Source organism: Bos taurus, chromosome X, assembly GCF_002263795.3.
Source record: "Bos taurus isolate L1 Dominette 01449 registration number 42190680 breed Hereford chromosome X, ARS-UCD2.0, whole genome shotgun sequence".
NCBI lineage: Eukaryota > Metazoa > Chordata > Mammalia > Artiodactyla > Bovidae > Bos > Bos taurus.
The window spans coordinates 67,179,547-67,195,183 of record NC_037357.1 but is presented as its reverse complement, the minus strand read 5'-3'; the positions used below and the strand labels follow the sequence as shown (position 1 = coordinate 67,195,183).

Genomic DNA, 15,637 nt, shown 5'->3' with positions numbered 1-15,637 from the left:
TTTATTTATCCTGTTTGGGATATGTTGCATTTCTGAACTTGTCAAGTGTTTGTAAGTTCTGGAAAAATCTTAACTATTCTCTTTAAATATTACTTCTGCCCCAATCGTTCTCCTTTCTTTTGGAACTCTGATTAGACCTAAGTTGATAGTTCTCAATCTATTGTACATACCACTTTCATATTTTTTTTTCATTTCTTTGCATAACAATTTCTCTCAGGACTACTAGTTCACAAAATCCGTCAGCAGCTCTAAACTGTTTCTGATCTATGAAAACTTATCGACTGAGTTCTTTAAGTTTTAATCTCCAGTTCTAGAAGTTAGTTCTCTTTCACTTTATTTTCATTAGCTTTGGTAATTTTTGTAGTGATAGAGTCATTTCCTAGGCAGGTTGATAAGGTGTCTAGGGGTCCCCAAGGAGAGAGGGGTCTGGAATTCTCAAGGAGGAAGAAAGGACAAACTTTTTTTCCTTCTCTACATTCCCTAGGATTATATAACAATAATGTATCCTACCTGAGGACAGTCTCTGGATTAAACCTTCTGGCCAATTCTGTTATCTTAAAATGTAAATTATGGGAGTAGGTCTGGTGAGGTCTTTATAACCTCCAGACATTCTTTGGATTCATTGGAGAGTATATAACTTCATTGCTAACACTAGCAAGCGGGTACTCTTTCTGCCCCCTTCTGATGCCTATGTCAGAAGCTTTCTCTATCTCCTTCATACTTTAAAAGAACTTTAGTACACAAAAGCGCTGAACGATCAAGCCTCGTCTCTGGCCCTAGATTGAATTCTTCTCCTCCTGGGGCCAAGAATCCCGGTGTCTTCACGTGATTCAATAACAACCTTTCAGTAGTCTCTAGCTTTAAACTCAAATTTCCCCTTTTATTTCTCTAAATATAAAACATATGTTGTTGTTGTTCAGTCACTGAATTCTATCCAACTCGTTGCGACTGCAAGGAATGGAGCACACCAGATTTCACTGTCCTTCACTCCATCTCCTGGAGTTTGCTCAAGCTCATGTCCATAGAGTCGGTGATGCCATCCAACCATCTCATTCTCTGTCACCCCTTCTTCTCCTGCCCTCAGTCTTTCCCAGCATCAGGGTCTTTTCCAATGAGTCGGCTCCTCTCATCAGGTGGCCAAAATATCAGAGCTTCAGCTTAAGCATCAGTACTTCCAATGAATATTCAGGGTTGATTTCCTTCAGGGTTGACTGGTTTGATGTCCTTGCGCTCTGAGGTACTCTCAGGAGTCTTCTCCAGCACCACAATTTAAAAAATAAAAACAATTATTTGGCACTAAGCCTTCTTTATGGTACAACTCTCCCATCTGTACATGAATACTTGAAAAACCATAGCTTGAACTATATGGACCTTTGTCAGCAAAGTGATGTCTCTGCTTTTTAATGTCTAGGTTTGTCATAGCTTTTCTTCCAAGGAGCAGGTGTCTTTTAATTTCATGGCTATGGTCACCATTCACAGTGATTTTCGAGCATAAGAAAATATAATCTGCCACTTTTCCACTTTTTCCTCATCCATTTGCCATGAGAATCAAGATTGCTGGGAGAAATATCAATAACCTCAGATATGCAGATGACACCACCCTTATGGCAGAAAGTGAAGAACTAAAGAGCCTCTTGATGAAAGTGAAAGAGGAGAGTGAAAAAGTTGGCTTAAAGCTCAACATTCAGAAAAATTCATTAAGATCATGGCATCTGGTCCCATCACTTCATGGCAAATAGATGGGGAAACAGTGGCTGACTTTATTTTTTGGGGCTCCAAAATCACTGCAGATGGTGATTGCAGCCATGAAATTAAAAGACACTTACTCCTTGGAAGAAAAGTTATGACCAACCTAGACAGCATATTCAAAAGCAGAGACATTACTTTGCCAACAAAGGTCCATCTATTCAAGGCTATGGTTTTTCCAGTGGTCATGTATGGATGTGAGAGTTGGACTATAAAGGAAGCTGTGTGCCGAAGACTTGATGCTTTTGAACTGTGGTGTTGGAGAAGACTCTTGAGAGTCCCTTGGACTGCAAGGAGATCCAACCAGTCCATCCTGGGGGAGATCAGTCCTGGGTGTTCATTGGAAGGACTGATGTTGAAGCTGAAACCGCAATACTTTGGTCACCTGATGTGAAGAGCTGACTCATTTGAAAAGACCCTGATGCTGGGAAAGATTGAGGGCAGGAGTAGAAGGGGCTGACAGAGGATGAGATGGTTGGATGGCATGACCGACTGATGGACATGTATATGGGTAGACTCTGGGAGTTGGTGATGGACAGGGAGGCCTGGTGTGCTGCAGTTCATGGGGTCGCAAAGAGTCGGACATGACTGAGCGACTGAACTGAACTGAACTGAAAGGGACCAGATGCCTGCCATGCCGTGAAATTAGTTTTTTGAATGTTGAATTTTAAGCTATCTTTTTAACTCTTTTCTTTGAACCTCATCAAGAGGTTTTTTAGTTCCTCTTTGATTTCTGCCATTATAATGGTATCATCTGCATATCTGAGATTTTTTATATTTCTCCTGGCAAACTTGGTTACAGCTCATGATTCATCCAGCCTGGCATTTCATATGATGTAATCTGCATATAAGTTAAATAAGCAATATAACAATATACAGCCATGACATACTCCTTTCCCAATTTTGAACCAGTCCATGTTCTATGTCCAGTAGTAACTATTGCTTTTTGACCTGCATACAGGTTTCTGAGGAGACCGGTAAGGTGGTCTGGTATTCCCATCTCTTTAAGAATTTTCCGCAGTTGTGATCCACACAATTAAAGGCTTTGGCATAGTCAATAAAGCAGAATTAGATATTTTTCTGGAATTCTCTTGCTTTTCCTATGATCCAACAGATGTCAGCAATTTGGGTTCTGATTCTTCTGCCTTTTCTAAATCTAGCTTATACATATGAAATTTTTCAGTTCATATACTGCTGAAGTCTAGGTTGAAGGATTTTGAGCATTACCTTGCTAGCATGTGAAATTAATGCAGTTGTATGATAGTTTGAGCATTCTTTGGCATTGTCTGTCTTTAAGATTGGAATGAAAACAGACCTTTTCCAGTCCTATAGCCATTGAGGAGTTTTCAAAATTTAATGGCATATTGAGTGCAGCACTTTAACAGCATCATCTTTTAGGATTTTAAATAGTTCTGCTGGAATTTCATCACCCTCACTAGCTTTGTTTGTAGTAATGCTTCCTAAGGCCCCTTGACTTCATGTTCTAGGATGTCTGGCTCTAGGTGAGTGATCACAACATCATGGTTATGCAGGTCTTAAGGCTTTTATATAGTTTTTCTGTGTATTTTTGCTACGTCTTCTTAATCTCTTCTGCTTCTGTTAAGTCCTTACCATTTCTGTCCTTTGTAGTGCCCACCTTTTCATGAAATATTCCCTTGATATCTCCAATTTTCTTGAGATATCTAGTCTTTCCCATTCTATTGTTTTCGCCTATTCTTTTCATTGTTAGCTTAGGAAGGCTTTCTTACCTCTCCTTTCTACTCTCTGGAACTCTGCATTCAGTTCGGTATGTTTTTCCCTTTCTAATTTGCCTTCAGCTTTTCTTCTTTTCTCAGCTGTTTGTAAGACCTCCTCAGACAACCATTTTGCCTTCTTGCATTTCTTTTTCTGTGGGATGATTTTGGTCACCACCTCTTGTACAATGTTATGAACCCCCCTCCATAGTTCTTCAAGCACTCTTATCAGATCTAATACCTTGAATCTATTTGTCATCCCCACTGAATAATCATAAAGAATTTGATTTAGGTCATACCTGAATGATCTAGTGATTTTCTCTACTTTCTTCAATTTAAGCCTGAATTTTTCAATAAGGAGCTCATGATCTGAGGCAGTCAGCTAGTGGTCTTGTTTTTGCTTCTCCATCTTTGGCTTCAAAGAATATAATCTGATTTTGGTATTGACCATCTGATGATGTCCATGTGTAGAGTCATCTCTTGAGTTGTTTGAAGAAGTGTTTGCTATGATCATTGTGTTCTTGTAGCAAAACTCTATTAGCCTTTGCTCTAGTTCATTTTGTACTCCCAAGGCCAAACTTGCCTATTACTCCAGGTAACTCTTGACTTCCTACTTTTGCATTCCAATCCCCTATTGTGAAAAGGACATCTTTTTTTTTTTTTTATGTTAGTTCTAGGTTAGGTCTTCATATAACCATACAACTTCAGCTTCTTCAGCATTTGTGGTTGAGGCATAGATTTGGATTACTGTGATATTGAATGGTTTGCCTTGTGAACAAGCTGAGATTATTCTGTCATTTTTGAGATTGTACCCATGTACTGCATTTTGGAATCTTGTCACCAAATACGGATGGGTCATGGTTGAGAGTTCTGGAAAAATGTTGTCCAGTGGAGAAGGGAATGGCAAACCACTTCAGTATTGTTGCCTTGAGAACCCATGAACCTATGAAAAGGGAAAAATATATGATTCTGGACGATGAGAACCCCAAGTTGGTAGGTGTACAATATGCTACTGGGGAAGAGCAGAGAAATAGCTCTAGAAAGAATGAATTGTCTGAGCTAAAGCAGAAATGATGATCAGGTATGAATGGGTATGGTGTTGAAAGTAAATTCCAATCCTGTAGACAAAAAATGGTACATAGGAACCTGGAATGTTAGGTTCATGAAGCAAGGTAAATTGGACATGGTCAAAGAGGAGATGGCAAGAGTGAACATCAACATTTTAGGAATCAGTGAACTAAAATGAACAGGAATGGGCAAATTTAATTCAGATGACCATTATATCTACTATTGTGGGCAAGGATCCCCTTAGAAGAAATGGAGTAGCCCTCATTGTCAACAACAACAAAAAATACATGTATTTGATATCATGTGTTCTAGTGTTGACATTTTTGCGGCTCTGATTCTGCTCTTTGTTGTTTCTGCTAGCTCTTGTCAAGATCCTTTCTATTTTTTTCTAATTTTGCTTCTTTGAATTTTTTAAATTTTTCAAAATTGTGGTTTCATATTTCATAGAACTTTATCTGTTGTAATTCTTTGAAGTCTGCATAGCTTCCTCCAGAGAGGATCTGTTCATTTGCATCTGCCACATATCTGTGGGGTATACCAGCCTGGGAGCACACTACATGTATAATTGATTTGAGATTTCTTAAATTATTGAGATAGTTTTGTGCTGTAGTTTATGAGTTCTCACTTGTGATTGCCAATTCTTAGGAAATGTTCTTTCTTCTCTATTCAGTGACCAATCTTTGAGACAATCAGTTATCTTAACAGTCCCTTACAGTGAAATGTTTATTTCTAGCTCAACCTTAATTTGGGATGCAGCACCTTGAGATACCAGTTTTTAAGTAGTCTCCAGTAAGATTGCCCACCTGAAGCTCATTCTGGGTTTTGTTTTCTGAATCCATACTCCAATAACCATCTGTTTCACAGCAAATGACATCAAGGTAAAAGCTGGTTTTGTTGTTCATCTCTGCATTTTTGCTTTCACTTAATGTCTGGCTTTTGAATAGTCTTTATAAACACGTTACCAGGTTATTCCTGCATTTAAGATGGTTTACAACATATTTTGGTCTTCCCAGGTGGCGTTAGTGGTAAAGAACTTGCCTGCCAATGCAGGAGACATAAGAGATGCAGATTTGATCCCTGGGTCAGGAAGATCCCCTGGAGGAGGGCATGACAACCCACTCCAGTATTCTTGCCTGGAGGAGCCTGGAGGGCTACATAGTCCATAGGGTCACAAAGAGTTGGACGTGACTGAAATGACCTAGCACACATGCAAAATACATTTTATCAGTATTTTTCAGTTGTTTTCAGTAGCAAGGTTGGTAAGGATTCTTATCCTGCAATATGCTAGAAAAAAGAAGTCCAGCTATTTTATATTTTTGACATGAACTTTTTCCCTTCTAGCTCCCCATATATACTGCACCACCACTCCAGTCTAAATATGTTGAAGAGCAGCCTGGTCATTTACAAATGGGCTTTGCATCCATTCGCACTACAACCAGTCGTTATATTGGCTGGTGCAAGGTAAGTGAATTCTGATAGTGGTTTAATATCAGAGGGTTCTCATTTGTCTTACATAACAGTTGTTTCAGTTATCCACTGATGTGTAACAAACTTCCCCAAAACTTAATGGTTTAAAATGGTAACTATTCTAACTCATGATTTTGTAAGTCAGAAATTTAATCATACTTCAGATAGCTGATTCTTCTGTCACATATGTTATTGACAAAGGTCACTCAGTGATATTCGTCAGGTGAAGGGATTGATCTAGAGGGTCCAAGACAACTTCATTCTCATTGCTGGTACCTTGTCACAGATGGCTAGAAGGCTGGGCTCAGCTGGGAATGTTGACTGAAGCATCTATACCCAGCCTCAGGTAGTCAGATAACTTATATGTACAGTTCAGGGCTTCTAGAGAAAATGTTACAAGAAGCTCTAGTCACAATTCACCAACCTATCTTAAGATGTCTGGGAAGGTTACTTGTACAATACTTTGTTGTTAAATAAAGTCACTAAGGCCAACACAGTCTTTATGAGAGAGGAATTAGATACCATCTCTCAGTATGAGTAGCAGCAAAAAATTTGTGGCCATATATAATGTACTCTACCACTACTGCGTAGATTAAAGAAGTTCAACAAGCATTTATGTCACATGGCATGTACAAAACATTGTTTGAGTTTTTACATGAAGTTCTGAGGTTACTTCCGCATTGTTCCTTATTTGACTAAGTAAAATGTTCACATATTGGGTTTGGTTCATAAGACATTTCTGACTATAGTCATCTATTGGACAAAATAGAATTCACCTTATTTTAATACTTAGCTTTGAATCGACACTATCCAGTAGTAGAATGGTGGAATAAGCTGGTACATTACTGCTGTTTCATTATCACATCCACATAGATGTGTGCTAATATCAACATTTCCAGTATCAGTGTCATAGTGATAATGTTGGTACTATTATTTTAATCATTTTGACCTATTAACCACACAACTTCCCCTCAAGTCTAACCTATCCAATTGTGAACCCCTGTGCCTTTTTTGTTTCTAATCCATTCTTTTTAGAAAGAAAATTCTAATGTTCTTAAATAGCAAATCTTTGGACTATGGTCATTTCAGCTGGCATTTCAAACATCTGATGAATACATGGTGTTTTATTTTATGCCTGTCAAACAATTCTGATGGACGTTTAATACACTCTTAATAGTTTGACTAGTTGTACTATAGTTTGGTCTTAGCAAGAAATAGCTTAACTAATAAGGTCTGAATCATGCCCCTGAGGCTATGTGTCAACATCTGGATGATTCAGACTGAAGTCTCTTGAGAGCTCATTTTCCATCGTGTCCTCAAAGTCGTTTTCATTGAGGGAAATTGTTCCTGAGAGATCTTTCAATTGCTATTGTTACCATCACCCAATTTAAGACCAAAAGAACTTTTTATTCTGTTAATATGCTGAACTGAATAAGTTGAAGGAGGGTGCTTTAAAATGCATTTCATCTTCAATGTAAACATTTCCTCTCTAATTTTCTCTTAAAAATAATCTATTCTCTAAAAATTAACTCTGACTCAAAATACATTTTTCATTAAACTTAGAATCATGGAGGGCAAATTCATTTTCTACTCCTATTCCTTAGTGTTTTGAAATTCAGGTAGCAGTGACCTCCAGTGGTAAAAGTGAATTCCTAAACACAGCTAAGGAAAATTTCCCAAAAGAAGTGACTAGTTTTCTTCCTCAACAGTTACATGATTCCCAATCAACTGGTCTGTAAGTATTATAACTTTGAAGGTAACATTTACTCAAGAGACAATACCTAAAGAAAAATAGCTCAGTGGCAATTAAGGTACCTGTTGGTTTGTACAGCTTTAAAACACAGTGAACAGGTTCTGGACCTGATCATCATGAATGTATCTGAGACAAAGTTACTAATACTTTGTCAATAGCAATAACTTATTTCTTTCTTATTTAATGTAATTATTTCTATTTTCTTTTCTTTGAAAATCTTTTGTTGTGTTTTTTGTTGTTTTTATTCCATGATTTCATAGCATCTAGTTCATAGAAGGAGACTATATATTTACACTGTGTTTTGTAGTTCCATTGATAGAGTACAGCATGACAATGGGCAATTATACTGGTAAATTATACCATACCTTCATTTTTCTTCTGATGTAATTGAGATAATACCTATTAAAAAAATGTGTGTAACAATATTTCCTGTATTAAAATATAAACAGGTAAAATAAGTAATTTAATTTAAAGCTTTAATCCCTCAAATGGGTTAATATGATGTTGATTTGCAGAGAATTTATGTTCCTATTGAAAAACTGTGTAGGATGATTTCTATCCTAAGATAAATGTCTTATTTATTTTTCTAATGCACACTATAAAACTCAACATTCAAAAAACTATGATCATGACATTCGGTCCCATCACTTCATGGCAAATAGATGGGGAAACAATGGAAACAGTGACAAACTTTATTTTCTTGGGCTCCAAAATCACTGCAGATGGTGACTGCAGCCATGAAATTAAGACACTTGTTCCTTGGAAGAAAAGCTATGACAAATCCAGACAGCATATTAAAAGCAGAGACATTACTTTGCTGACAAGGTCCATATAGTCAAAGCTATGGTTTTTCCAGTAGTCATGCATGGATGTGAGCATTGGACTATAAAGAAAGCTGAGCACTGAAGAATTGATGCTTTTGAACCGTGGTGTTGGAGAAGACTCTTTAGAGTCCCTTGGACTGCAAGGAGACCCAACCAGTCAATCCTAAAGGAAGTCAGTCCTGAATATTCATTGGAAGGGCTGATGCTAAAGCTGAAACTCCAGTACTTTGGCCACCTGATGCAAAGAACTGACTCATTTGAAAAGACCCTGATGCTGGGAAAGATTGAAGGCGGGAGGAGAAGGGGACAACAGAGGATGAGATGGTTGGATGGCATCTCTGACTCAATAGACATGAGTTTGAGCAAGTTCCGGGAGTTTGTGATGGACAGGGAAGCCTGGCGTGCTGCCGTCCACGGTATCACTAAAGATGGACGCAACTGAGCTACTGAACTGAACTGAATGCACACTAAGAAAAAGGGAGGTGAAGCACTTTGTTTAGGCTTTTTGTTGTTTTCTCCACAAATCATTAATGTTGTTGCTGTTACATCTTTATTAATCAGATGTTGCTTCTAGGCTGAAATGTACCTCTCTTCATGCTTTTTAAAAATTCCATTCATTTTTCTACACTGTCATAAAATAAGATGATAAATCTTTGTATTTCTGTAATAACTTTTCTGTGATCTGCAATGATTATTTTCTAGGCATTACTTTACCCATTTATATGAGGAAAATAATAACATGTATTATCCATGTTAAATAGATGAAAAACAAGAAGAGAAGCTAAGTTCAAGAAGTGTCTTGATAGATAATAGAGAAGCTAAATTTATTTTGGTGAAATTTCATACACTCTCAGAGATGTGGGCTATTTGATCTAATTATCAACATCTTCAAAAATACAGATGTCCTTTTTCCCCTCCTTTTTACTTAGGGCGTTTATGTCTTTGTGAAAAATGGGATAATGGATACAGTGCAATTTGGAAAAGGTAGGTGAGTGAACCATCTATATTCAGAAATGTTCTATTGTCTTTTTAACTTGCAGGGTTTACATATGAGAAAACATACCTGGAATGTTAATCATTATCATGTTTGACCAACTCAGAAGATACTCCATATAGCAGTTTATGACAATAATAAAGCAATGGTATCAATTTTTTATTTAGCAATTATTATATGTTGAGGCACTATAATAAGCATTTTACATAATTTATCTAATTTAATTTTGTAGCAAACCTGTGAATGTTGGTATTATGCTGCTACTGCTGCTAAGTCACTTACTGATTTAGACAGCTTAATCAGGGTGTTGAATTCTCAAGGATCAGCAACCGTGTCTTATTTGAGTTCTGTAGCCCTTAGAACACCTAATACAGGGTTGCTGCTGCTGCTGCTGCTAAGTCGCTTCAGTCGTGTCCGACTCTGTGCGACCCCATAGACGGCAGCCCACCAGGCTCCCCTGTCCCTGGGATTCTCCAGGCAAGAACACGAGTGGGTTGCCATTTCCTTCTCCAATGCATGAAAGTGAACAGTGAAAGTGAAGTTGCTCAGTCGTGTCCAACTCTTAGCAACCCCATGGACTGCAGCCTACCAGGCTCCTCCACCCATGGGATTTTCCAGGCAAGAGTACTGGAGTGGGGTGCCATTGCCTTCTTCGTGTTGGTATTATACTTACTCCCATTTTATAGATGACGAACCTGTAGTTTAGAAGGGTTAAGTGGATTACCAAAGTCACATAGCTAGTAAGTGGCAACACCTGGACTCAAACTGTTTTGGTTACAAAACCCATATTACATATTCATAAACCATAAACTAGAAATATATCTCCATTATTATTAGTTAGTTTAAATAAGTACTGTTTGCTGTTAAAATGCATAGTAGTTTGCTACCTATTGCTCGGAAACAGTACTTCAATTAGTCACCCTAGAATTTTTGAGCTAATGTTGGAAAATAATTGTATTTGACTTGTAAATTTGATAATAGAGTTTGGCAGCAAATATAGCTCCCTTCTTAGACTAAGTCAGTTGTCAAAATAAATGTGTGTTGGCGGTAGGGACAGAAAGATTAGCTAAAATCTTTAAATGTCACTGATACTGATAACCTGTATATGTATCATCATATAATGTGTGTAGAGATTAATTCCAATTAATTCCAAGTTATATGCCTCATCAGCCTTGAGGAATATTAAATAAATGAAATCCATTAAATAATTATGATAGAAGAGTGTTTTTTTGGGTTGCCTGGAACCAGAAACCATATAAACATATTAAAAAAGTCAAGAAATCTGGACCTCTACCCACCCTCTGTCTACTTTTTGTCTGTACACTGACCATTGGTTTTAACTGAGAGCAACAACTACTCTGAGGTTACTGGGGATAGTGTGACAAGCAGAGTGTAGTAGCTGCATGTTTTACTAGACCCTTATTTAAAGTTCCTTAATAAAGTATCTATTTCAATTCTTTCTGTATCCTGCTGCTGCTGCTGCTGCTAAGTCGCTTCAGTCACATCTGACTCTGTGTGACCCCATAGACGGCAGCCCACTAGGCTCCTCTGTCCCTGGGATTCTCCAGGCAAGAACACTGGAGTGGGTTGCCATTTCCTTCTCCAGTGCATGAAAGTGAAAAGTGAAAGTGAAGTCGCTCAGTCATGCCCGACTCTTAGCGACCCCATGGGCTGCAGCTTACCAGGCTCCTCCGTCCATGGGATTTTTCAAGCGAGAGTACTGGAGTGGGTTGCCATTGCCTTCTCCGTTCTGTATTATACCATTGTTTAAATAGATAAGGCCAGAAGCATTTCCATTATTATACATACACAATCAGGAATTTATAGTAATCCATCTTAAGGTGTGCACTCTAGCATTATATTTCATTAAAGTGTAATAATCACCTCTATTAAGAAAACAAATGCTATTAAATAAGCTGTGGAAGGAAGATTTTTATTCTGTAGCAGGTAACTATTATAACTGGCTTTTTAAGTTGCTTCTCAAATCATTATTTTGTGTAGTTCTTTTTGTTGTTTTCCAGTCACTAAGCCTTGTCCAGCTGTTTGCAACCCCATGGACTGTAGCCTGCCAGGCTCCTCTGTCCTTACTATCTCCTGGAGTTTGCTATAACTCATGTCCATTGAGCCAGTGATGCCATTCAACCATCTCATCCCCTTCTCCTTTTGTCTTTGATCTTTCCCATCATCAGGCTCTTTTCCCATGAGCTGGCTCTCACAAATGTTTAAATCATCTGCTATTATCTAAGCAAATCTCTTAACTTTTCATCATACTGATATGAATGCCCAAAATTGTAAGTTATTCATATTAATTTTTAACTGATTTCTTGAGATGCGTATGTATATCTGAAGAATCCACCTCGAGATTTTCTTCCAAAAATTGGAGTGATTACAGTTTCAGGATTGGCAGGCTTCATTTCAGCAAGAAAAGGTAAGGTTAAAATATATATATTCCCTCTTTCAATGCTGTTATACTAATTTCTGAATTTTACTGCTACAGGAAAACCACATATCCCTTATTGAATATTAGTAGGGTAGGCTAATGTAAAAAATTTTTAGATTCTATAGTACCGTGTGTTTACTTTACTTTCACAAAGACTTTTTTGTGTTTTTAGAAATACAGTGATTCAAAAAGAAGTCCAATATCATTAGTTATTAAGGAAATGCAAATTAAAACTACAGTGAGTGAGATGTATGATGAGAGTAACCTGGAAACTTGCAATACCATATGTAAAATAGATAGCCAATGGGAATTTGCTGTATGATTCAGGGAACTCTATAGCAATCTAGAAGGGTTCAATGGGGAGGGAGATTGGAGGGAGGCTCAGGAGGGAGGGGATATGGGTGCACCTATGGCTGATTCTTGTTGATGTTTGACAGAAAACAACAAAATTCTGTAAAGCAATTAACCTTCAATAAAAAAATAAATAACTTTTTTTCAAAAAGATACAGTGAGATAACAATACATACCTATTATAATAGCCAGGACATGGAAGCAACCTAGATGTCCATCAGCAGATGAATGGATAAGAAAGCAGTGGTACATATACACAATGGAGTATTACTCAGCCATTAAAAAGAATACATTTGAATCAGTTCTAATGAGGTGGATAAAACTGGAGCCTATTGTACAGAGTGAAGTAAGCCAGAAAGAAAAACACCAATACAGTACACTAATGCATATATATGGAATTTAGAAAGATGGTAATGATAACCCTGTATGTGAGACAGCAAAAGAGACACTGATATATAGAGCAGTCTTTTGGACTCTATGGGTCGGGGTGGGGGATGATTTGGGAGAATGGCATTGAAACATGTATAATATTATATAAGAAACGAATTGCCAGTCCAGGTTCAATGCAGGATACAGGAAGCTTGGGGCTGGTGCACTGGGATGACTGAGAGGGATGGTATGGGGAGGGAGATGGGAGGGGGGTTCAGGATGGGGAACACGTGTTCACCTGTGGTGGATGCATGTTGATGTATGGCAAACCAATACAATATTGTAAAGTAAAAAAAAATAATAATAATAATAACAATTAAAAAAATATCTCAAATTAAGAATGCTCATACAAAATGTAGTTGAGAATGTAGAGCAACTAACACTCTTGTACACTTTTGGTAGGAATACAAAATGAGATAGCTATTCTGGAAAATAGCCTGACAGTTTCTCATAAAGTTAAACATGTAATTACTATGAGACACAGTATTCCCACTCTTGGGTATTTACTCTGGATAACCTGTACACTAATGTTTATAGTTGTCATTGTTGTTCATTCGCCCAGTCATGTCTGACTCTTTGTGATCCCATGAGCTGCAGCATGCCAGGCTTCCCTGATGTATTTATAGTAACTCCATTCATAGCCACCGAAAGCTGCAAACAACCTAAATGTCTTTCAACAGTGAACTAATCTATGGCACATTCATACAAAGGAATACTACTTAGGAACAAAAGGAATGAACCATTGACACATACAACAATCTTGATGAATCTGAGTTAAAAAAGCCAGTCTTAAAAAGTTACACAATGTATGATTCCATTCATATTATTCTCAAAAAGGCAAAACTTTAGTGACGAAGAATAAGTTAGTGGTTCACAGGGATTAGGGGTGGGGGAAAGGTGTGACTACAAAGGGATAGCATGAGATAATTTTTAGGAGTGATAGACCATATCCTTATTGTAGTGGTGGTTTCATGACTCTGGTGGTTTCATGACTCATGGTTCCATTTCATAAAATGGATAGAACTGAACCCCTGCCAAAAGTTGAATTTCCCGAATGGTCTTTTAAAAATAAAATTTGAAAAATATAGAGCTGTTCCTGTTAAAATTGTAATTTATCATTTTGTTTTTCATCTCTTAGATAACATTATTTTTGACAAGATCTTAATAATCTCTCGCTATTAAAAAAAAGATCTTGAAAAATTTACATTTATATAATAATGTATACTAACCACTCAAACTGCTTTTCTCTGCTTAGTTGTGAACACCCATATTTGGGGGACTATATTAAGAAATTGAGACAGAGATACTGATACATCTCAGAAAAATTTTATTCTCTCTTTGTCTCATCCTGACCAAGGTTGTTGGAACTGACATCAGCTAGCTGGGAATGGAGATTCTGAGGTAGACAACTCAATCACTACTCTCATTCAGCATATGAGGGTTAATATATTTCATTTCTTTTCATCTTTGTACTCCGTATCTCTACCAACTTTGTCCGTCCTTCTCACTATACCACTTGTACAGAGAGAGTCCCCACAGCCATTCCCAGATTAGATGGTTAGTTCAGAAGACTTAGAGGAGTCAACCTATAGTCATATCCATGGCTAAGATTTATTCCATTGAAAGGATGCAAAGTAAAATCAACAAAGAGAAAAGATACGTCAGGCAAAGCTTAGAGGAAATGAATTACAAGCTTCCAGGAGTTTTCTCCCAGTAGAGTCGTGTAAGTCATGTGTGTATGCTCAGTCACTTCAGTCATGTCCAACTCTTTGCGACCCTGATGACTACCCTGCCAGGCTCCTTGTGTAAGTCACAGTTCAGTTCAGTTCAACTCAGTTCAGTTGCTCAGTCATGTCCGACTCTTTGCAACCCCATGAATTGCAGCACACCAGGCCTCCCTGTCCATGACCAACTCCCGGAGTTCACTCAAACTCACATCCATCCAGTCAGTGATGCCATCCAGCCATCTCATCCTCTGTTGTCCCCTTCTCCTCCTGCCTTCAATCCCTCCCAGCATCAGAGTCTTTTCCAATGAGTCAGTTCTTTGCATGAAGTGGCCAAAATACTGGTGTTTCAGCTTTAGCATCATTCCTTCCAAAGAACACCCAGGACCGATCTCCTTTAGAATGGACTGGTTGGATCTCTTTGCAGTCCAAGGGACTCTCAAGAGTCTTCTCCAACACCACAGTTCAAAAGCATCGATTCTTCGGTGCTCAGCTTTCTTCACCCTCCAACCCTCATATCCATACATGACCACTGGAAAAACCATAGCCTTGACTAGACGGACCTTTGTTGGCAAAGTAATGTCTCTGCTTTTGAATATGCTATCTAGATTGGTCGTAACTTTCCTTCCAAGGAGTAAGCGTCTTTTAATTTCATGGCTGCAGTCACCATCTGCACTGATTTTGGAGCCCCAAAAAATAAAGTCTGATACTGTTTCCACTGTTTCCCCATCTATTTGTCATGAAGTGATGGGACCAGATGCCATGATCTTCGTTTCCTGAATGTTGAGCTTTAAGCCAACTTTTTCACTCTCCTCTTTCACTTTCATCAAGAGGCTTTTAGTTCCTCTTCACATTCTGCCATAAGGGTGGTGTCATCTGCATATCTGAGGTTATTGGTATTTCTCCCGGCAATCTTGATTCCAGCTTGTGCTTCTTCCAGCCCAGCGTTTCTCATGATGTACTCTGCATAGAAGTTAAATAAGCAGGGTGACAATATACAGCCTTGATGTCCTCCTTTTCCTATTTGGAACCAGTCTGTTGTTCCATGTCCAGTTCTAACTGTTGCTTCCTGACCTGCATATAGGTTTCTCAAGAGGCAGGTCAGGAC

General features: G+C 38.1%; 1 protein-coding gene across 3 annotated transcripts in view; it reads left to right on the top strand.

The window, feature by feature from the left end:
• APOOL (apolipoprotein O like) overlaps positions 1–15,637 on the top strand; it is a 217,660-nt gene that overhangs the window by 70,118 nt on the left and 131,905 nt on the right. For all 3 annotated transcript variants that reach the window (XM_059883312.1, XM_059883311.1, NM_001035031.1), the window contains 3 exons: positions 5,889–6,008; positions 9,521–9,575; positions 11,915–12,013. In XM_059883312.1, the coding sequence (XP_059739295.1) occupies positions 5,889–6,008; positions 9,521–9,575; positions 11,915–12,013 (274 nt within the window). The remainder of the gene's footprint in view (positions 1–5,888; positions 6,009–9,520; positions 9,576–11,914; positions 12,014–15,637) is intronic.